This window comes from Pteronotus mesoamericanus, unplaced genomic scaffold (genome assembly GCF_021234165.1).
Source record: "Pteronotus mesoamericanus isolate MK-2021 breed Mesoamerican mustached bat unplaced genomic scaffold, CSHL_Meso_final contig_317, whole genome shotgun sequence".
NCBI classification, from domain to species: Eukaryota; Metazoa; Chordata; class Mammalia; order Chiroptera; family Mormoopidae; genus Pteronotus; species Pteronotus mesoamericanus.
This window is the reverse complement of record NW_026555133.1, coordinates 3,556,401-3,581,100: the sequence shown is the minus strand read 5'-3', so window position 1 is coordinate 3,581,100 and position 24,700 is coordinate 3,556,401. Positions and strand designations below refer to the sequence as shown.

The 24,700-nt window shown below is 40.5% G+C and overlaps 1 protein-coding gene across 1 annotated transcript in view; it reads right to left on the bottom strand.

The window, feature by feature from the left end:
• The window catches only part of ANKFY1 (ankyrin repeat and FYVE domain containing 1), an 87,828-nt gene extending 64,574 nt beyond the window's left edge, over window positions 1–23,254 (bottom strand). The window contains exon 1 of the mRNA XM_054575865.1: window positions 23,212–23,254. Coding sequence (XP_054431840.1) covers window positions 23,212–23,221 — 10 coding nt within the window. The 5' untranslated portion in view covers window positions 23,222–23,254. The remainder of the gene's footprint in view (window positions 1–23,211) is intronic.
• Between the last annotated feature and the right edge of the window lie 1,446 nt (window positions 23,255–24,700).

The window sequence follows — 24,700 nt, the reverse complement described above, 5'->3', positions numbered from 1 at the left end:
ACAAATATTTAAATTGTCAAAGTAGAAATGACATCTTAAGCAAAAACGCAATCTAAAAAATAGATTTAACATTAAAAATATCATAAAAATTAAAAACCAAATGGCAAACCAGAAATATCTGCAACATCTACAAAAAGATCATCCTTCAAATATAAACGGCTCTTACGCGTTAATTTTAATTATGATCAATATTGAGATACAAAGGAAAGATTATTTGAGTATTCACTTTTAATGGTACTTATCTCTACATGGTAAAATTAAGAATTTTATCTTTTAACACTTTTTAAATTGAGCCCAAATTGAGCATAGTATTCCTGTGATCAGAAATAAGTTATTTATAAATCAGTAATGAAGATGATCACAAAAGACAAGTCACAAAAGAAGAAATATAAGACCAATCAATGTGAAGCTGGACATCGCTAATCAAAAATAAAAACCAAAATGGGATGCTATTTTTGTTTCTTAAATTGTCAAAGTTTAAAAAAAAAATTTAATGATACTATCCAAAGTTGGCAAGAATGCAATGAAACAGATATTCATACATACTTTGTGTAGGAACATACATTTGTATAATCTTTCTGAAGAAAGTAGTAGTATGTGCCATAAATATTAAAAATACATAAACTTTTAATTTCCACATACAAGAAACTGTCCTGAGAAAATAATCCAATCATCAAATAAGTATTTTCATCATACTCTTAATAATAGTCAAAAGCTAGAAACAACTCAAATATCAAAATCTAGAGAAATCACTAAATCAATTGTGATAGACAGTTACACCAAAAGTCACCAAAAGTCGTAATTTTGAAAATGACTAACAGTCTGGCAACTGCTCCCAACATAAGTGAAAAATAGAAAGATATAAATTCTATCTACAGTAAGAATCTAAAATTGTATTGCTGCTCTGGAAAACAGTATAGTGGTCTTTCAAAAAGTTCAAAATAGAATTAGCATGTGACCCAGCAATTCCACTTCTGGACAGTTACACAAAAGAGCAGAAACCAAGGTCTCAAAAAGATATTTATACACCCACGCTCACTGCAGTATTATTCACAATAACCAAAAGGTGGAAGTGACCAAGTATCATTGAATGATGAATGGATAAGCAAGATGTGGTGTATCTATATAATGGAATACCAGTCAACCTTGAAAAGGAAGGAAATTCTGGCACATATACGAACCTTGAAAACATTATGCAAACTGGGAAAAAGACAGAAACGATGTATAATCTCCACTTATATAAGGTACCTAGAGGGGTCTAATTCATAGAAACAGAAAATAGGGGTTGAGGGGAGAAAAGACTAAAGAGTTGTTGTTTCATAGGTACAGAGTTTCTGTTTTGCAAGACAAAAAGAGTCCTGGAGATTGGATGCACAACAATGTGAATGTACTTAACACTGATGAACTGTACTTGAAAATGGTTAAGATTGTGAACGTTATGTTATGTATATTTCACCAAAATTTTTTAAATGGAAAGAAAAAACTAAGCATAAACCACTTTTGAAAGACATGTATATATAACAGAAAAAAAAATGATCATCTTCCTCTACTACTACCTCCATTACCTCTATCTTCTAAAGAGAACAATGATATGAGCTCAAAGGTATAAAGGTACTCTGAATAATAAAGAATAAAAGCCCTAAGATAGCAGAAGTCTAGGAAAGAACTAGGAGGAAAGAGACAAGCTAGCAAGATGAGAGTCCACCAAAGGAACGGGAAGATTAAAAGAGAAGCCCCCAAAACCCACTGCCAAATAAAATTTATATTTTGTAAATTGCTTATGAATACTTTTCTGTAAGTAGATTCTTCTGGGAAAGCTCAGAGAGGAGGATGGGTGGCAGCTGAGATCTAGGTTATATAAGAAATGTCTAAGAAAAAAGTCTAGAAGGATATTTCAATGTTGGTTATTTCTAGATAGTGGGACTCTTGGTGATCTTTTTTCTCTTTTTTATGTGTATTCACTTATGTATTTTCTAATTTTTTTTTTTTTTACCACTAGCATGTGGTGATTTATTTATCAGTGGTGGTTTTGTAGTGCAGTGATGAAACAGAGAATTGGTGATAGGAATGAAAAGAAAGGTAATCAAGAGGCACTACCTTGTCAAAGACAAATCTGCAGAATTTAGAAGCAGGACCACTGAGGGACTTATTCTTTTGCAGTTCATTCATTCTCTGATTCATTGATGTAACACACATGTACTGAGACTCAAAGGATACCAGAATGGAGAAGACGCAGTCCTTGCCCTCAAAAAGCCATCAGTCTAACAGACTCATTAACAGCTCACCATAAAACCATGTGAGAAGTACTTTAAGAAGCCTACATACTACAGATACACTATAAGAAGAACTAGAAATCTTGTCAAAGTACTAACTGGAAACTGGAATGGAAAAATGCTTTGAATTAGTATGAAGCAAAAGATAGATGCAAGATACTGTCACAATTATCACAATCATTCTATTGAGGAATGATAATCATAAAATAATAAATATATCAGGGAAGATGTACCACTAAGTAAATTTTCCAGACAGTGCATTTTGATAAGCATTTCTGAATGAAATCTTTCAAAAGTAATTAATATGCTTTTTGCATTCTGAAACAAAATTTAATGTTTTCCTGATGACTCAATGTCATTATCAAAAGCATTAAGCATTGCACTGCTTATGCCTACTGAATTCTTTAGGATATTTCCCCAACACTGGGTCCAGATTTGTAGGTTTTTATTCTTACGTGTTTTTCTGGAGCTTTTTATAGGTTTTATCTTAAATGCATTGAATTTTAGAGCTGGGAGGGTCCACAGAGATTAACCAGTTCAATGCACTCATCTCACAGAGGAGAAAACTATTTCCTCCCTCCGCCGTGACGCTCTGGCTCCAACATTTTGCCATTTTAATGTGCCTACCGTGAGCGACTCTACTCCCTCTTCTAATTTTCTGCTTCTAATCTGACAACTGGGAAACCGGGTAAGCAATCTCATTGGAATTATACCAAAAATAACCATAATCTAAATGAAAAACTATTCTGAGAATACAAAGTAGGAATTTTAATGTGGTTCCCTTGGGCCATACATTATGGTAACTTGGCAGTCTCTTTTCTATTCTTCAAGTTTTGCAGAATGTGTGTACAGTATAATTCTAAAGGTTTCCAGGACTGTCACATAAAGAACATTAATCCTCTCAGAAGAAGGAATCCCTCCCATTATGAACTGCATGATCTTGTGTAGACTGTGAAGGGGTTCAGAACAGGCCTGCCCAAGATGTGCAACTTTGACATGTAAAGTATTTTGAACTGAAGGCAATGGAGACCGTGTAGGCTCACAAGGAACTCTCTCTTCTTGGCCTTCTTCTCAAATGCATGTTCTCTCAAGGCAGTTTCCCCAGGTCTTGGGTCTGTGGTTGAGACCACAATCTAGGGGCCAATGATGCACAGATCTACCTCTCTAGTTCAGAGCTCTCTTCTTAAATTCATCTATCCATCTGCCCAACAGACATTTCTCCCTAGCAGCCTACAGACCTCAAATTCACTATGCCCAAACAAAACTTCAAGCAAATTTGCTCTCCCCTTGTGTGGTCTCTATTTATACAAAGAAATGAAACCACCATCTAGCCAAGTTACCTAGAGATGAAATATGGGAATACTCGTAGATGTTTCCCACTAACTCATGTGGCCCCATCCCTCCAAATTCAAAAACTAACTTTCCCACTTAAACATCTCTGGGAATCCTTCCTGTCTTCTGTATCCCCACCTCCACTACGACTTTAATTCAGACCTTCATTCATATCTGTTCTCAATGAGAAAGGATTTACATCTGCATCTCAGAGTCTATCACAGGGTCTGACACAGAGGTTCGTTAAATATTTGATCAGTTCAGTTGAACAGATAAAATCCAGTTTTATATAAAAGGATTCCTTTCTTCTCCTAAACTGTATTCCTCCCCCATCTGCTGCCCAAACTAATTCTTTGTAAACAAAGAAACAATCAAAAACTGGTTCAAAAACATAGGAATGGTTAAACTAAGTGGTACATAAGTTTGAAGTTATTATGCAACTATTAATGTTTTCAAAGAAATGTGTAATACTAAATACGCATCTTCAGAAAATATTAACAGAAAAAAGCTGGCTATAAAACTATATTTTATAATTCAATTTTATTATAAATATTCCCATATTTATAATAAAGTCCAGCCATTGTTTTGGTTCACAGGCCAGAACTCAGTCCACTGAACCACACCAGCCAGAGCTAAAGTCCAGCCATTGTTAATATGAGAATGGTTTGTGCGACATCAATATAACCTGGCAGCCAAGGAGAGTGGACTGGAATGCACATATGTGAGCAATGACGACTTCACTGTACTAGTCAGGGGGGCAGCAGACACCATTAAGTGAGCATGTGTACTGTGTGGCCATTACATTCAAAATGACTGAGCAAGCTGAGCAACAAATCTGCATCAAATTTTGCATTAAGCTTGAGCATTCCTCCATGGAAACTATTTGGATGATTCAGGAGGCCACAGCTATGTACAACTGGTGATTAGCAGCTTCATCATGACAACGTACCTGCTCATCCATCATGTCCCGTGCAGAGTTTTTGGGCGAAACATCAAATCACACAGGTGACTCAGCCCCCCTAGCCCAGATTTGGTGCCCTGCAACTTCTGGCATTCCCCAAAACTAAAATCACCTTTGTAGGGGAAGAGACTTCAGACCATCAGTGAGATTCAGGAATATACTACAGGGCAGCTGATGGCAACTGGGAGAACTGTGCCTACTTTGAAGGTGACTAAGGAGTCAATGTCCCACATACAATGTTTCTTGTTTCTTGTATCTTCTTCAAGAGATGTTACTATTTTTCATAGCATGTGGCTGGATACTTTCTGGACAGACTTCATGTACAAGGAAAAAAGTTAAATACAATAAATACCCCAAAATATCAGCAGGTCACAGTGAGGGGGGATAATGGGAGATTTTTTCTTCTTTGTACAATACTACCTATAAGGAACTCACAAACAGGAGGGACAAAATTAAAATGCATAGTCACAAAGAATGTGGGGAATTATGAGAACATTTGCCTTCGAGAGTAAAAAGTTGCTGGTTGCGTTATCTCACCCTTAAAATTAGATCATAAAAGTTCTGTTTCAATATCTTCTCAGGCAGTCCCTGTAAATTTCTTTGGACGTCAGATATACACATATAATTCCAAAAATACAGCAATAGCGCTAAGTCTTGCTACAGAATTCCTGACGTAAATTTCCAGCTGCAGCCTGGACACTCACAAAAGACATAAACTACAAAGATTATGACCAGAGATGAGGTGAGATAAAAGAAGGACTTTAGGATAACTTAGGGCCCTTATTCATGGAATCAAGAGATGCCTGCTAGCCAGGGCCTTTTGTAGAGGAAACACAGATCACAGGTGCTCCTATCATTGCTATTGTGATTGCCACAACACTTCATAGTCTAACAAAGAATGTTCCATGGCTGAGATGTTATCCTGTGGGGAACACTGTTTCCTTGCATGCAGCAATCAGTTGTCCTTTAAGTGTCACCACACTGTGGAGTTCTTACAAGAAAAAGAGTAAAGTTACCATTCTGAGCAATAATTAAGTAAAAAGCTACAACTCACTGCAGTAGTGAAGGGTGCAGGCTCTGGAGCTACACTACCTAGGATCGGTGGCCCCACCACTTTCTAATTGTAACACCGTAGGCAAGTGCATTGCAAACATTAAATGCGCTAATACATACAATGACTTTAGAAGAGTATCTGCCCTCCAGTAAGTGGTCATTAAGTATAACTGGTGGTCATTCTGAGAAAGGCAACACAATATAGGCTTTAAAAGCACGTACCCTGGAGCCTCACTTGACTGGGTTGGAATCCCAGGTTGTCCATTTACTAGCTGTGTGTCCTTTGGCAAATTACTTACTCCTCTCTGGGCTTCGGTATTTTCATGTGGAAAATGGGAATAGTATTTCAGAGCAGTTGTTGAGTAATTGAGTAAAGATAGGTTAAATCACTTAGAACAGTGTCTGGTTTAAAGATTTACTACTACTACTACTACTATTACTACTACTACTACTTCTTCTTTACAAAGTGGCTAGTTTTCAGCTGTGGTTTCTTCTTCCTCTCACTCCAACTTTGCTTTTGAAAAATAAGCCTAAAAATTCAAGTAATAGACAAAACCTTTCATTTCACCAAAAACGCTATGCTAAGTATCAGTGAAGAATGTCAGCAGCTTGTATTATAATTTCCAAAATAATACCCATCTGCCCTTCACCCATGCAGGCTGTGGTGAAGGGCAGATGGGTATTCTGCCCTTCTGCCCTTTTGGACCAATGGAGAAATGAACCCCGACTACATACTTATATACAAAAGTTAACTCAAAATGGATCATAGATCTAAGTATTATGGGTGAAAACTATAATACCTTTAGACTAAACCACAAAAAAAACATTAGCGACCTCAGATGAGGCAAAACTATATAGACTGGACAAAAAAGAATGAATCAGAGAATAATAACGGTAATTTGGACATTATCAAATTTTAAAAATTATTCTTCAGCACACACACAGTAAATGGGCCAGCCACAGAACAGGAGAAAATATTTGCTAAACATATATCCAAAAAGGACTTGTATCCACACTATATTATGAACTCTTATGATAACCCAATCAAAAAGGGGGAAAAATGTGAACACTTCACCAAAGAAAAAAAAAGCATGGCAAATAAGCACATAAAAACATGCATACCATTAGCTATTAAGGAAATGCAAATTAAAACCACAGTGAGATACCACTACACACAGTCTACAATGGCTAAAATTAAAAAGTGCTGGCAAAGATGTGGAGAACTGGAACTCTGATACATTGCTAATGAGAATACAAAGTCGCACAGCCACTTTGCAAAAGTTTGACAGTTTCTCATAAGATAAACATACACTTGCCTATGACCCAACAATTCCACTCCCATGTGTTTACCGAAGAGAAATGAAAACATGTCCACAAAAACTGGGAACTCAAATGTCCAGTTGGTAACAGACCCAAGTTGTAGTATATACATATACAGTCATGTGCCACTTAAATACATTTCAGTAAATGATAGACCATATATACAATGCTGGTCCATTATATACATAAACATATATACATATGTAAGTTTGTGATGTTGAAAGAAAAGGCTGGACCTGACTACGAGGCTGAATTTACTGCTAACTCTGGATGGTTTAAACAGATGAGGAGGCTGCTCTTGCATTTTGACCAACATGCCATCCTGAGAGAGGGCGACCCGGAAACTTCGGGGCCGCATGAGCCATGGTCACAGCCAAGTCTGTGAATGCAGGAAGCGCCTGGGAGGCTGAGGTAATGTTTGCACACCACAGGATCAACTTCGACAATTATCACCCAGGCAACTTTGGGAAAATTGGTATGAGGCATCACCACTTAAAGAGGAACCAGAGCTTCTGCCCAGCTGTCAACCTTGATAAACCGTGGACCTCGGTCAGTGAGCAGACACGGGTAATGCTGCCAAAAACAAGACTGCAGCTGCTCCTATCATTGATGTGGTGCCATCGGGCTACTACAAAGTTGTGGGGAAGGGGAAGCTCCCAAAGCAGGCTGTGGTTGTGAAGGCCGGATTCTCCAGCAGAAGAGGTGAGGAGAAGATTAAGGGTGTTGGTGGGGGTCTATGTCCTGGTAGCTTGAAGCGACAAGGAGATAAATTAATTAAATATTCTCTTCTTAAGTGCTTTGGAAAAAAAAATTGATGAGGAGGCTAAGCATGTTCCACCTGCTGTGCCCACCTATGGCGGGGGCCAGGAGTTGGCAAGAGGAGAGTGGGCAGGGGAAGGAGTGGAACCTGGGAACCCACCCCCTGCCGATTCCCACACACATACACATGTACAGCCCACAGGCATGTGGGCACACACACATTCATGCACACGAGCTTACTTCCTTTTCCTCCAGGTCCTGTTCTTCCGTTCCCCTCTGCCTCCGCTCTCTTCTCCCCCTCTCCCTTTTATTCTCTCTCCTGTGCAGCTTTATCTCTATGGGTCTCTTTCGACAGCTGCTCTTCCTTTCCTCTTCTCTTCATTTCTTCTCTCAGTTCTTCCATCCCTCCTCCTAACATGTACTCTTCCTCCAACGGTACCTCCCTCAATAGCCCTCCACCTGCCTCCCTGATGCTTGCTCCTGAACACACACACACTTTACAGGAGGGGACCCCCTCAAAAAAATAGAATTTATTTACAAAAAATTGTGTATTTATTGTTACATGTTTAAACTTCAGTCACCCTCAAAGTACTCTCCACTTGATGCGATACACCTATCGAGATGTTTTTTCCACTGCTCAAAAGTTTTTGAACTTGTCGATTTTGATGCCTTTTAGTGCTCCTGCTGTTTATCATTTTACCTATTCCACAGCAGCAAAATGTCTTCCTTTGAGGACATTTTTCATTTGGGGAAACAAACAAACAAAAAAAGTCGCTTGAGGCGAGACTGGGTGAACACGGACAATGGGGCACCCATTTTATATAAAGGGGGTCATGCCGTTTTTGGTCAAAAACTGCTGAATACTCAGCACAGTGTGAGCAGGTGCCCTCATAAATCACCCATTATTAAACGAGTAAACATGCTGAAAGAGTCTTCAAAAGAAATTTCACTGAAGTTGAACACAGCCTCTCACAACAATGCCAGCTGGTGCACTGATACAGGTGGGTTCCAGGAACACTCACCTAGCAAGGAAAGCCTGTACGACAAGGGGCCCGCCCTCCAGAAGACAAATTCTGGGGTTTTTTGGGTCCCCGCCTTGTATCTTTTATATTATATTTTTACAGTACCTTTTCTATGTTTAGATATGATTAAATATACAAATACCATTGTGTGACAGGACAATTATCTACAGTATACAGTACAGTAACATGCTGTAGAGATTTGTAGTCTAAGAGCAATAGGCTAGACCATGTAGCCTACCTGTGCAGTAGGCTAAAGCACCTAGGTTTGTGTGAGTGCACTCTATGGTAGTCACACAATGACGAACTCACCTAATAATACATTTCTCAGAACATATCCTCCAAGCAGCACAAGACTCTAATGGAGTATTACTCAGCCATAAAAAGACTACATGTTACATACTACATCAAAATCAACATGCTAGCTGAAAGAAGCTAGACACAAAAGACTACATAATGTATAATCCCATATGAAACTGTAGAGAAGGCAAACTATAGTGACAGAAAGCAAATCGGTGGTTGCCCAAGGCCACGGGAATGGAATCGACTACAAAGAAGTTGAAGGAAATTTTTTAACATTATAGAAATATTCCATATCATGATTGTGGTGGTGGTTACACTACTGTAAATATCCATCAACTGACAAGCTAAAGTAGGAGATTTATATTGGTTGTCAGTTATGCCTCAATAGCTAAGAACAGACTCTCCCTGGGCTGCACCTTGACATCTTTCTCTTTCTGAACACCACCACCACCACCACCACATCTCCTTGAAGCCTTAGCGTCGTTCACATACATGTAACCAGTTACCCACCTCATCTTTCCCCTCTCCATTCTATTCTTCATATATTAAGATTAATCATCCTAAAACACAGCTCAACCAAACAGCTTCAACTGGTTCCCCAATGTCTACAAAAGTACCAGTTTGCTACTGTGGCATTCAGGTTCCCCTAAGAACTTTTCTTTCTTTTTTTTTTTTATCCTTACCCAAGGATATATTTATTGATGTTAGAGAGGAAGAGAAAGAGAAACACCAATGTGAGAGAGAAACATCCACTGTTTGCCTCTTGTATGTGACCCAACTGGGGATCAAACCCCCAACCTAGGTGTGCACTGACAGAGGATCGAGCCTGCAACATTTCGGTGTATGGGACAATGCTCAAACTAACTAGCCACCTGGCCAAGGCTCTAAGAACTTTCTTGATAATGGGAAGTGTCTTAATTATCTTCACATTTCATCAGCAGTGCTTCGAACTGTGTTGTATGGTCTTTGAGCATACAGAAACTGCACACAAATAGAAGAATTTCAGAAGTGGGTTAAATTACATATTGCCTACTGTGATAGGCTGAAAAATGCCTCACCCATTATATCCATAATCCCCGAAACGTTGAATGTTACCTTATATGGTAAAAAAAAAAAAAAATGGAGGTGGGGTATCTACAGGCATGATTATATTAAGGATTTTGAAATAGGAAATTATGCTGGATTATATGGCTAAGTCCTAAATGCAATTACATGTAAGAGAAGGCAGAGGGAAATTTGACAGAGAAGAAAAGGCCATACAAAGACAAAACAGAGAAATTTCAAGATGCTGGCCTTGAAGACTTAAGTGATATGGCCACAAGCCAAGGAACACCAACAGCTATAAAAAGCTAGAAGAAGCAGGAAACCGATTCTCTGCTAGAGGGAGAGTACGGCTCTAGTGATACCGTGATTTCAGCCCAGTAACAATGATTTTAGACTTCTGGCCTCCGGAATCATGAGAGTGTACTTTTCTGTTGTTTTAAACCACCCAGTTTCTGGAAATTTGTTACAGCAGCCACAGGAAGTTACTATATCTACCCTTACAAACAAAAAAATTCTGTATAGCAAAATACTTTAAAGCTCTTACAGCGTCCTGCTGGATTAGTGTCAACAACAAAGTTTTGTAGAGTAAACAAAATATAGTTTCTTGTAATATTTTACAATAAATAGAAAAAGGAATTATACCCTAGCTGCTATGGCTCAGTGAACTGAGTGCTGGTCTGTAACCAAAAAGTCATCACTTCTATTCCCAGTCAGGGTACATGTCTGGGGTTTAGGACAGGTCCCCAGTTGAGGGTGTGCGAGAGGCAACCAATCAATGTATCTTTCACACATTGATGTTTCTCTCTCTCATTCTCTCTTCCTTTCCCTCTCTCTAAAAAAATAAATAAAATCTTTTATGAAAATACCTAAAAAGCGAAATTAATACTTAATGTCTCTTATAGCAGTTAATTCTTCATTATCTCAAGTTCTAACCAACATATTCAAAGTAGCACAGTACTAAACAAACAGAATTCACTTAGGTTAAGTGGATGGCTTAAAATTACACAATTATCAGGAGTCTGACTTAAGATTTAAGACCTTAAGCCAAAGTCCATGTTCATCCCGCTGTACTATGCCTAATATCTGCTCCGATGTCAGAACATCAAATACTTCTGCTCCCACTCATCTACTCCAATTCTAATCCGCACTGTATCAAGTCTTTTTAGATTAACAAAACCCTGTTATCTTCTTTCTCTAGATTTCTATAGTTCTTACATTCTAGCCTTGATTTTTGCAGTGAATGTGTTGTTCATACAATTCTTTAATGACTAAATGACTTTACTCCTACTCTGCCCTAACTATGTCCATCAAATAAAAGAAAAATCATTGTAAAAGCTGTGATAAGAGTCCTATTTTGAGAACTACAAGAATAATTTTTGTTTCAGGCATATATTAGGGTCTTCCAACATAACAATATTTCCTTAAAGTACTGCCTTCCCAGAATATAGTATCTTCTTTGTTGGCCTAAGAATAGATAAGCTCCACACTGGTGATGAATTACTACCAATACTACTTTTCTAAACCTATCATAATGCAGATGGAATTTTTCTTTCACTGGGGTTCCTGAATATACATTAACCAAGAGGGCTAAACAGAGGAAAACTGTTTAATGGAGAATAAGAAATAAGAGATTAACAGCTGAAGGAGACAGCCACAGACAGTAGATTACTGTAAGTCTCGAAAAGACTGCTTAAGGGTCAACACCTGACATCATCAGAGGCATATAGAGAAAGTAAAAACAGCGGTCTCCTACCATAGAAGTTCACACCACAAAGTCAGGAAATCAAGACAGATCAACTTAAGAAGCAGAGCAAAAACGAAGAGTCTCACAAATAATGGGAAGACAAGGAAGTATGCCCCACTTGAAGGGAAAGGAGGAATCCCCAGAAAGAGAAATAAATGAAATAGAGGAAAGTAAACTATCGTATATTGAGTTCAAAACAACGGTTCTAAGGAAGCTCGATGAGCTTAGTGAGCTCAGAGAGAATTACAAAAAACTACAGGGAAACTACGAAGAACTTACTGCAAACTATATCAACATGAAAAAGGACACAGAAACTATCAATAAGAGACAAGAGGAAATCAAAGGCAGTAGAAGGAAACAAAAGCAGGCTAGATGAAGCTGACGACTGAATCAGCGAGCTGGAGGACAAGGTAGGAAAAAAGCTCCCAGAAAGAGCAAAAAAAATTAAAAAAGACTCTAAAAGAATGAAGAAGTGTTGAGGGAAATGCAGGACAATCTGAACAAACAGAATTCACTATTTGTTCTAGTATCCCTATTATATGTAATAATATCTGCATAATAGGGATACTAGAAGGAGAAAAGGATGAGGAAGGCACAGAGAACCTGTTTGAAAAAGTAGTGATGGAAAACTTCCCTAATTGGAGGAGAGAAAAAGCCACATAAGTCCAGGAAGCACAGAGTGTCCCGTTCAAGAGGAACCTAATGAGGCCCACTCCAAGACACATCATCATTAAAATGGCAAATATCAAAGACAAACAGAGAATCCTAAAGGCAGCAAGGGAGAAAGAGGTAGGAACATATAATGGAGCCCCAATAAAGCTAGCAGCTGCCTTCTCAACAGAAACACTGCAAGCCAGATCGGACTGGCAAGAAATATTCCAAGTCATGAAAAGCAAAGGCCTACAACCAAGACTGCGCTACCCAGCAAGGCTCTCAATTCAAATGGAAGGCAAAATAAGGAGTTTCCCAGACAAAAGAAGCCTAAAAGAATACACTTCCACCAAACCAGCAATGCAAAATATACTAAAGGGACTGCTTAAAGATGAAGAAAAAGAGTCTATGAATACCCAGTCCCTTTCACATATGCCAATACTTGATATTACCAGTATTTTTTAATACATATTAATCTGTTTGTGACAATGATGTGTTATTTTAATTGTTCCTTTATTATTTGCTAAAACTAAACCTGTTTTTCTATATTTCTTGCCTATTTCTATTATTTTTAAAAAGCTTTAAATGAATTTTTGGTATTCTTTATCCATTTTTTGATTAAATGTTTGTAGAATTTGTTCCCTAAAAAAGAAAAAAAAGGAGAATAAGAAATAAATAAATATACTTACTGTTGAGAACTTAGGTTCACATACCCTAATGAAAAAAAGACAGCAATACCATCTGGAGAAGAGTGCAAAGGCATAGTCAGGGTCAGCGATACACCTACCAGTCTGCAACCTCCCACTTCTCCCTCCCCCCCCCCTCTCTCTCTCACACACACACACACACACACACACACACACGCGCGCAGTTTGGATATTATTAAAAATAAGATGATGCCAAGAGGTATTTCATACCTGGACTTTGCACCATTTAAAAATCTAGTAATTCATAACTTGAATGCTCTGACACAATCCAAAAAGCCATTATTTAAACAAACAAACGAGCAAGCAAAAACACCCTTTTGAGTTTCTGGTCAAGATGTTAGCATAGATAAATGTGGTACTTGGAACCTCCCACAACCACATCAAAATTACAAATAAACTACAGAACCACCATCATTCAGAACCACCTGAAATCTAGATAAACGGAAGTCCTACAAATAAGGATATAAAGAAGAAGCCACATGTAGACTGGAAAGAGCGGCAGAGACACAGAATGGGCTGGTCCCACACCCACACATGACTGTTAAGAATTGGCAGGGATAGCTGGGCTGCAGAGGTGCCCCCTCAGGAGCAAGGAGTCCCAGCCCCACACCAGGCCCCCAGCCAAGGGTTTCAGGGCCAGGAGAAGTTCCCTTTACCTCTGGTTATAAAAACCAGCAGGGATTGTGGCTCAGTGAGACAGAGGGCATCTGGAGTCCCAGGCAGTTCCTCTTAAGTGGCCCAACCACAGACTTACTCAGACTCACTATCTCTGAGTTCCAGCACCAGGGTAGCAGTTCAAAAGGGACCAGGAACACACAGGGAAAAACTGAATTGTCTGGCATCCAAAGGAAAGCTGGAGAAGCAGCTTTCTCCCAAACAGAAGTGCTGGCAGAGGCCACTGTTCCCTTTCTGAGCCCTTCCTCCAGAGTTGGAAGGTGGGCACCATATTTGAGTCTCCATCAACCTGGCTAAGACTGTTAGCCCCACCTTGGTGATTCCCTGAGACCCTTCCTCACCTAAATTGTGGACTCATCCAAGCTGTTTCCAGTAGCTTTTCCATAAGAATAGCCTGGCTCATGCTTCAGACTTTCCTAAAATTTCTCAAACAAGCGGCACCTGGCCTCAGTGTGCCTTGTACCTCTTGCTAAGGGGCCCCAGGTCCGACACTAGTGGCAGCAGGCTTTGGTTCGCAGCTTGGCCTCTCCTGGGCACCTCCAAACCCAGCACAAATAGCAGCCATCTGCAGAGAGCATTATAGCTCATGCCAGAAGGCAGGAAGAACAGAGAGGGCAGCTAACCTGGGCCTGCATCTCCAGGGAGGCCTCGGAGCCAGCATGCCTGGTAGACAGCATCAGCCCAGGCCAAAGCACCACCCAACCACATCCACCAGCAACATACTCAAGAGGTAGATTCAGCAGGCACCAGAGTCCTGCTGAAGTAAGTCCTGTTCCACGGGGTGAGCCCCTGCACCGCTGATCCTCCACAATGGTCCAAGCTAGTCCTCACACCTATCGACCTGGACATAAATCCCTTCCCGTGACATGCCAACAGCAATCAAAGCTCAGCTACAACAGGAGGGTGTACCTAGCCCACACTAGATCGGGGGCCCACCTGGAATGCCCAGCTCAGGTGAATGAGAAGGTTGTGCCATTGGACCCTATAGGACACCTACTACATTAGGGCACTCTACCAAGCCTGGAAATGAAGCAGCTCTACCTAATACATAAAAACACACACAGGGAAACAGCCAAATGAGGAGACAAAGAAACAGGTCCCAAGTGAAAGAAGAAGAAAAAGAACTACTGTATTTTGTTGTGTATAATGTGTTCCTGTGCATAATGCACACCCATGTTTTTGGCTCAAAATTTCAGGAATAAACTTTTCATTTTAATTTTTTAATTCAATTATTTATTTATATATAAAACTATCGTATTCCAGGGTATTATTTTGTATACAGGTATAATTATTGTTTTTGTAGAGTTACATTTTTAACACAAAAGGATAAATAAGAGAGTTAAAAACATTTACATAGATGTGGAATTAGTACCACCAATATATAATGCACATCCTTATTTTTCCCTCAAAAATTTGGCCAAAAATGTATGCACTATACACAGCAAAATACGGTAAATGAAATGGAAGCAAGCAAACTAACAGATACCGAGTTCAAAATAATGGTTATAAGGATGCTCAAGGAACTTTGTGAGAATCTGAACAGCAAAAAAAAAAACAACAAAAAACATGGAAACCATAAAAAAAGAACCAATCAGAAATAAAGGATACACTAACTGAAATGAAGAATAATTTACAGCCCTAGCTGGTGTGGCTCAGTGGATTGAGTGCCAGCCTGCAAATCAAAGGGTCGCTGGTTCAATCCCAGTCAGGGCACATGCCTGGGTTGTGGGGCCAGTCCCCAGTTCGGGGTGCACGAGAGGCAACCACACATTGATGTTTCTCTCCCTCTCTTTCTCCTTCCCGTCCCCTCTCTCTAAAAATAAATAATTTTTTTTAAAAAGAATAATTTACAGGGAATCAACAGTAGAGACGATGTAGCTGAGAATCAAATCAGTGATTTGGGATATAAGGAAGCATAAAAACAGCCAATCAGATCAGAACAGCAAAAAGAAATAGGATCCAGCCCTGGCCAGGTGGCTCAGTTGGTTGGAGCATCGCCTGTGTACCAAAAGGTTGCAGGTTCGATCCCTGGTTGAGGCGCATACAGTTGGCAACTGATCAATGTTTCTCTCCACGCCACCCCACCCCCCACCAAAATCAGTAAATGTTATCCTCAAGTGAGGACACAAAAAAAAAAGGATCCAAAAAAAAAAAAAAATGAGAATAGTGTAAAGAGCCTCTGGAACAACTTCAAGTACACCTACATTCACATCATGGGAATGCCAGAAGGAGAGAGAAAGCAAAAAATTGAAAACCTATCTAAGAAAATAATGACAGTCCTGGATGGTATGGCTCCATGGGATAAGTGCCAATCTGCAAACCAAAAGTTAACTGGTTTGATTACCAGTAAGGGCATATGCCTGGGTTGCCAGCCAGGTCGCCAACTGGGGGTATGCGAGAGGCAATAGATCAATGTTTCTCTTGCATGTTGATGTTTCTCTCCTTCTCTTTCCCACTTCCTCCCTCTCTCAAAAAAACAAATAAAATCTTTCTAAAAAAATTAAAAAAAAAGAAGAAGGACAAAAAATTTCCCTACCTTGGTGAAGGAAATAGACATATGAGTCCAGGAAGCAGAGAGTCCCAAACAAGATGAACCCAAAGAGGTCCACACCAAAACACATCATAATTAGAATGCCAAGGGCTAAAGACAAAGAGAGAATCTTAAAAGCAGTGAGAGAAAAGCAATTAGTTACCTACAGGGGAACTCCCACAAGACTCACAGTTGATTTTTCAACAGAAACTTTGCCAGAAGGGGCTGGCAAGAAATATCCAAAGTGATGAAAAGCAAGGATCTACAACCAAGATTACTTTATCCAGCAAAGCTATCATTTAGAACTGAAGGACAGATAAAGAGCTTCCCAGACAAGAAAAAGCTAAAGAAGTTCATCACAACCAAACTAGTATTACATGAAACAAAAGGTCTTAAAGAAGTTTAAGGGAAAAAAATAAAGATAACAATATGATAAAAATGGCAATAAATACATATCTATCAACAATTGAATCTACAAATAAAAATAAACAGACTCAGAACAGAAACAGATTCATAGATACAGAGAACATTTTGAAGGTTGGGAGGGTGTTGGGAGAATGGGTGAAAAAGGCAAAGGGATTAAGAAGTACAAATTGGTATTTAGAGAACAGTCACGGGGATGTAAAGTACAGTGTACAGAATATAGTCAATAATATTCTAATAACTATATATGGTATCAGATGGGTGCAAGATTTCTGAAATGATCACTTAGTAAGTTATATAATGTCTGATCACTGGGGTGTAAATCTAAAACTAATGTAAAATTATGTTGACTGTAATTGGAAAATAAAGTATTATTTTTAAAAATATTTAAAAGAAAATTTCCTACATTAAAGTAAATAAAATAAAATAAAATTAAGCCCTGGCCAGGTGGCTTAGCTGACTGGAGCATCATCCCATAAACCAAAAGGTTGAGGGTTCAAACCCCATTCAGAGCATATACTTGGGTTGCAGGTTTGATCCCCAACTGGGGCGTATATGGAAAGCAACCGATCGATCTTTCTCTCTTTCTCTCCCTCTCCCTCTCTCCCCCCCCTTCCTCTGTCTCTAAAATCAATTTTTAAAAAAAATCCTCAGGTGACAAAGAATAATAAAAAATTGTTTAAAAAACCTTTTACCCCAGTTACAGATAAAACTTACTACCCAGGACTTCTTAGGTAATAAAGATGATATAGATAGATACAGATATAGATACAGATATAGCTATAGAATTCAGTATTGACTCAGTTTGAAAAAAATTGTTTTATGGGATATGTTCATTTTTGTTGGAGCTGAGTGATAAATAAACCTGGGTTTTTAAAAGCTCCCAAGGTGATTCTAACATACAGGGTTCTCCGCACTGAGAACTACCAACCTGAACTAATGTGAATGACTGTAGAGAGGAAAGAACAAGTGTGAGAGCTTTAAAGGATCAACAGGACTTATGTCCTGAATGCAGAGTTAAGGGGAGTCAGGGATGACTTCTCGGTTATTGACCTGAGAGTGCAGCGAGGCAGTGGTGCCACTAATTATCAATGCAAAAGAGAAAACTCAGCAAACTATAAAACACAATGTGCATGTTTGTTTGTTTTTTTTGGAGAAACGTTGCCTTCCCCAATCTGTTCCACAAGTTCCATTAAGGCTGAGACTGTGTCCTTCTCACTTTGTCATCCCCAGCATAGTCGTTTGTACCTAATAGAAATGAAACACATCTTTCCTGGATGTAATTCAACTCTGTTAAGTCTTATCTGCAAGACTTATCTGTCAGTAGTGTAACATTTTTCAAAACTTCACTCTATATAGCACTGATCACAGGGCTGGCTTTATAGAAGATACTCAACAAATATAAGCTAACCAAGTAATTTTTACCCAAATGCCAGTCAGACTGCAAATATTTCCAATGGCCTGCTAAGACAATAACCACCTGAAGGTATATCAGGCATGGCAAAGTATATCCAAAATTGAGGCCAGGATACTTACTCTCAAATCCATTCCTCCTCTTCCTGTTTACAGTCCAGCCATATCTGAGTCATACTGACCTAGGACCCTTCATTCCCACTGGATCTCTCTTGTCAATGTGCAAACAGGTTTTAAAAGTCTTGTCTTTTTGACTTTCTATAGTCTCTCTCACATCAGTCCTCACTAGTCTTAATGCCCCTTCCCAAAGGACCCATCATCAATTGCCACTGCCTCCTTGCCAGCCTGCCTTCCTCCCAAATTCACCCTCTACATGGTAGCCATTTCAGCATGCCTCGGACAATTCTAGTCAAGTCACTACCTTGGCTGATACCTTCCAGTGGCCTCACCCCATGGCCCAGAGTATAATCGAAACGTTTAACCAATTCCTTCATCATCAGCCCTTAACATACTTTTCTAGCCTCATATCCTTCCACCAAGAACAGTGACCTCTTCCCACTAACATCTCTTCCCATGTCAAAAAGAGGCCTATTCTCCAAAGCCCAGTTCCAGCACTTGAAGTATAAGACCTTCCCTGATCACCCAAAACATACTCCCCACCACTTCCCTCAAACAATCCCTTCCCATTCTGAATTTTCAAAGTAATCCTATGCAGTATTCCCTGTCCACAATACAATACAGTTTCTTATGCACATACTTTTCATCTCCCCTCCTAAACTGCAGAGTTCCCTGGGAACACGTTCTAGGTCTGACTATTGCTTGTTAGCCACCCACTACTTCTCCCTCCACCCCAACAGTGCCTTACTAGGTGGAGTTCAATAAAAACCTAGTTCCTAGCCTACTCAAGATTCAACAAGAGATACTGAGGACATAGCAATTTCTCACTTTGTTGGGCCTAACTGTAAGTCATGATAATATCTCACCTACAGCAACTCACCTTGCCAGTGACTGAACCCTGCATATCTCAGCAAGATTATGTAGCTCTACTCTGGTACATCAACAATCAGTGCAGTGAACAGATAAACTTACTTTGGGAAAAAATTCCTCAAGAAGAAGGCTAACAGCTACTGCTTATGGCAGAAGTGAAAGAAAGGGAAGGTAGAGAAAAAGAGTCTTATAGAAAGAGATAGTGCCTGAGAGGTCTCCAGACTGTATACAATGGCCTGGAACATTTGCTGAATGAATAAAATAATATATTAAGAGATATACTTCAAAACTGGAAAGAACAAAGTTTCTCCTTTCCCTATTCTATTTAGCTTTACTGATTAGGCATTTTCTGGAACGGTGTGGTCCAACAGCACTTTCTGGAATGCTGAAAGTGCTCCATTCATCTATGCGGTCTACTAGCATGCGAAGCCACATGGTTACTGAGCACTTGAATGGAGCTAGTGACTAAGAACAGGATTCTTAGTTTTATTTATTTTTAATTAAATTTGTGACCAGCGGCTATTGTATTAGCCTGTGATTATCCACAGTATGGGAAGTCTTCACTCATCTTATTACTCAAATTGTTGTCAAAAATGTTTTCTTAACCAAATTCAATGAAGTTAATAAAAATCCATGGTCATTTTCTGTTAAATAAATGATTTACATTTTTCCAATTTTCACTTTAACTCTACAGAAGAAGGAAATGGGGAGTGTGGTTTAGGAGAAAGACTACATGCTATGGTCAAAATGACTAAAAGCTGTGCAAAAAAAGCTTCTTCATGTACTATTTCCCTTGATCCTCATAGTTACCTTTGAGATAGAGATTATCCCTCCTTTAAAGTCAAAAAAACTGAGACTAAGAACAACTAATTGACTTGCCTCTGATTACAGTTCAGTAAAACTAGGATTCAAATCCATGTCCAATTGCACAGACTGAGCTCCTAAGCTTTACACTTTAACTGCTAAAACTAAAATGGGCTGGATGGAAAGTAGGTTAGGTAGCTCCCAGCAGACTGATGTTATTCAGAGCACATTAAAAGCTGATTATTTGACAGGACACTAAGGATGTATCCAGGCAACATTTCCTGATGTCTGGTAAATGATGCTCAATAAATTCATTCATTCCTTCAACAACAGGCAGGATCCTAAGTTGGAAGATACAGCAGTGAACAAAACAGAAAAAGTTTCTGCTCTCATAGGGTTTATATTCCAGGAAGGGATTTTTTTTTTTTTTTTTTTTTAATTAGGAAAGATTTCTAAAGAGGTAAGAACTGAACAGACACCTGAGTAAAAGTTAGCTCTGTGGAGAAACTGAGAAAGACTGTTCCAGGTCAAAGGGAACTGCAAGGACAAAGAAGCAGAGGTAGAAGTATGTTGGAATGCACAAAGAACAGCACGGAAGACGCTGTGGTGAGAGCACCAGGAATGAGAAGAGAAGTTGGAAATAAGGCAACAGTGTTAACCAGGGGCCAGGCCTCATTGGGACTTGAAGGCCATTATAAGGCTTTCTAATATATTTTAAGATCATGAAGAGCCATGGGAGTGGGGAGTGGAAGTAAAGGGGAAGGTATATTGAGAAGCGTGGGAGAGACACAATCTGATTTATGTTTCAAGGAGAACAGGCTGCAGGGAAGCAAAACTAAGGAGAAAAAGTAAAAGTAGAAAGACCACGTAGGAGGAACTTTTTGAGTGATGAAGAAAGTTTGGATTATAGGACATCTGCAGAGATGTAGAGGGGTATTGGAAACCCTTAAGACAGACTTTAGGTAATCATATGCAATCAAATCAATACCCCTAGATGGAAGGAAAGTAGGTTGGTTTCCAAGCCAGTCACAGTAAGAAACTACTGAATACTGAGGTTCTGCAGGTTCTATTTACTATTCCTGAGAGCTACAGCTACTTGCACATGCTCACGGGCTCAAGCCACCAAACAAAAAACTATTACCAGGGAAGTTCCCACAGAGTATGCTTGTAGATGACACAGATTGTTGCTGTGTTTTTATATTTAAATAAGCGAGTACCTCAGAACAAGTGGGGAAAAAAACCCCTACAAAAGCAAGTGTAGCCAGCTCCGATCAATTGTGAGTAAAGTACAGTAGCATTAAACAAGTAACACCCCTGCAAAGCATTTTCTAGCTAATCTTGCCTTCCTTTGCATAATAGGCACCTTCAGTTGAAGGCACTAAATTGACTAAAATGCCAACTCAATCCTTCCTAGTCAGTTTGCAACATTGTTTCCAAAGAACTTAAATCAGAAGCCGGGAAATTAGGATACAAAAAAGGTAAAAGAAAACTGTGAAGTCACAACATCATGACTCTCTTTACCCATCTATCCTCCCTTGCCAATTTAACCCCGAAAGAATGTTTGTTTAAGCTGCATACTTCACTAGCTAGATGTTGCCCTGACACATACGGGTAATTTGCAGGCACCTGCACGATAACCATCCGCATACTCACCCTGTATGAGCTCTTCATGGCTGGAACCTGACTGCAAAGCACAGCACATGCTCGGCACAACTGCTGAATGAAAAACCAGCTGACCTCCATAATTTCATCCTTTGTAATGTGGTCCCACAACATTCATCAACTTCTCTTCCCAGCATACTAGTGCGGGATTACCCATTACCTCACATAAGGCCTTCCTGAAACCTTTCTACGCCACTTCACTGCTCTGAGCAACAAGCTCCATTTCGCTGGTCCATTAATGTTGTGTTAATGTTACACAACATTATGTGATTTACCAGAAAACTAGCTTCTCAGAATACTACTGCTTTCTTTCTGCTTTTATTCCTCCTCTGCTTTCAGGCAATATTCATCTGATGTTTCGCCCTCCCACGGAAGGGCGGGGCGGGCGAAAAGGGGTCTAACAAGGTAAAAAGAGCAAAGACAAAAAACGGGGTGCCCGTTCCAGCTATCTCTATTCCTTTATCTAAAGAGTGCAAATAACACACATGCCAAGTCTCCTTCAACAATGTTCTTAAGTCTTATCCAAATGAGAAAAGCCTGCAAACTGTCACGTGCCGCCCAAAGATCCCAGTAAAGATGGGTTCAAAGCTTAGCTCAAAACCAACATGACCAAAACAAACAAAAAAAACAACATAACAGGTCGTGACCAACACCCTGCAGTCACCCAATAAACAAGTCAAATAAAACGTATTTTCCTCCAATAATGAAATGAATAGAAGCAGCATAGAGACCAGGTCCCACGGTGTCCCTGGCAGGTAACTCCCCGTCTCCGTACACTACGGCTTTGACAATGAAGGATTCTAATAGTGTTACGTTGAGGGACGTGGAACCTGCGAGGCCAAACTGCCATTACCTGCAGTGTCGTAAAGACGGCACCAGAAAAGAGGCTCAGGACTAGACTGAGAGGCAAAGGGGCAGCGGTCTGGGTCACAGAACACCAGCTACAAGCAGAGCGACCTTGGCCAACTCCCATCCCAAGCAAACCACCCCCTCCCGTCCACATCTGTGGAGAAGGAATCCCAGCCGGCCCGGATCCCCGGGGTTGCTGGGAGTCCAGCGCGTGCCCGTTTGGCGCGTTGGCCACTTAAAGCCCTGACTCTTTTGCACCTCTCAATCCCAGAAGAGTCCCAAGCTCTTCCGCACGCGAGGGATGTACCCCTTCCGGATGCAGGACGTGCCAGGACAGCAGTTTCGATTTCCTAAGAAGGGTTAGTTCCCCCACCGTCCCAGCACCGCGGGCAATCAAAGAAGCCTACCCGGACGCCCTCGGGATCCCCGCGGCTGCACCCAGTTCCGGCATGGGATCTCCCCAGCGGGCTCCGCAGCCGGCCAGGGTCCCGTGGGGCCCCACAACGCCGGAGGGGCGTTGCCATAGGAATAGCGTTTAAGACCCCCGGCCGAGGCGCCCGGTAGAAGACAGAGACGAAGGCTTGCGACACCCGCTATGTCCCATGCGACCACGTCCGGCCGTTCCCTCTCAAGGCTGCTTTGCCCAGCTAGCAGCGCCCCCACAGATCCGCGCCTTCCCGCGCGGATCCACAAAAACCCTACCTTCCGCCATGTCGGGCCCGGCCCTGCCTGCAACCTCGCGAGAAATGCGAGGCTCAATTGGGGCGGTGCGTAATAGAGGCCTCAGCTCTCGCGAGAGGAATAGGAGACCAGGCAAAGGGAGGAGCCGAGACAATGAAAAAACGGTGAATGGAAGGAGAGAATGGTAGTCGGACGCTGGAAAAACCGAGAGTTTGTCTGTCTTCACCTAGTGCCTTCGAAACGCGAGACTGATCAGGCACTGACCAGGCGCTATCGTATTGCTCTCCCTAGAGAGGGCACTGAAAAGGACAGATACAACGAGCGTAGACTACTCGGGAAAAACTTGGCTGTCAGAGGGTCTAGCGAGGGGATTTTTTTCATTATTATTATTATTAGGCTTTAGGTTTATTTGTAATGATGTGAGAGGCTGAGAGAAAAAAGCCAAAGGAGAGGAAAAGGCTAAAGGGGATTCTATAGACACCTGAGGAAGCGGGATGCCCTGCAAGCGAAAGCAGAAAGAATTCTGGAGAAGGGATTCACTTTAGACTAGAGACAGGTCACTGTTGTTCTATTAAAACATTAGGAAACAAGAACGTGTATGGAGATTGATGTGAGGTGGGAAAAGAGATATTGGGGAGAACACTTGATGACATTAATTTTATGGTTGAGGTTCATAGGCAAGGACCAGAAGAGAGTGAAGAAAATTTGGGAGAGGACTTAGGTTGGAAGGCCTGCTTTCAAGGGTCTCTCTTGTATGTATTTTTTCTAGCAAAACTCAGCCACCTCGCTGCAGAAGTGGAGAATACAGATTATAGCATTTGCCCAGGGTTTACAAGTTATTCCCAAAAAGAATTGAGAGTGCTGAGAGAATACAGCTCAGGTGTAGGCTGTGTGAAGGCTGATGGAGGGAGTCATGAAATACTGCAGGTTTCTGTGAGATCAAGACCAGTGCAGTGTGAACAAGGTAGTGAGAGCCCTGTGGTCAGGGTGGCAAACTAAAGTTTGTAAGTTAAATAGCACTCGGAAATGATAAAGTCCAGGACAGGGCCATGTAATACAGTAGATGAAGTAGAAGTGAGAAGCTAGGGAAATTAGATATTGGAATTTACAGGTAGGAAGGAAGGAGATCATAAACCATGTACCAAAATCTTTAGTGAATGTGTAATGGCTAATAGCAAAAAAAAAAAAAATCCACCCCAAAGAGTAATATAACTAAATAGCATGAGACCTTTCAAAAAAGATTTTTACTCAAAGGAGAATCAAAAGAATGCTGCATGGCTCTGACAGGTGTGGCTCAGCTGGTTAGGCATGGTCAGAGCAGAAGCCTGGGTTGCAGGCCCCCTTCCCCTGTTGGGGTGCATGTGAGAGGCAACCAATAGATGCTTCTCTTACGTATCGATGGTCCTCTCCCTGACTTTCTCCCTCCCTTCCCCTCTCTCTAAAAATAATAAAATCTTTCAAAAGAACGCTCCATGTACCCACTCCTAGCAGAATCAACAGTTAAGGACTG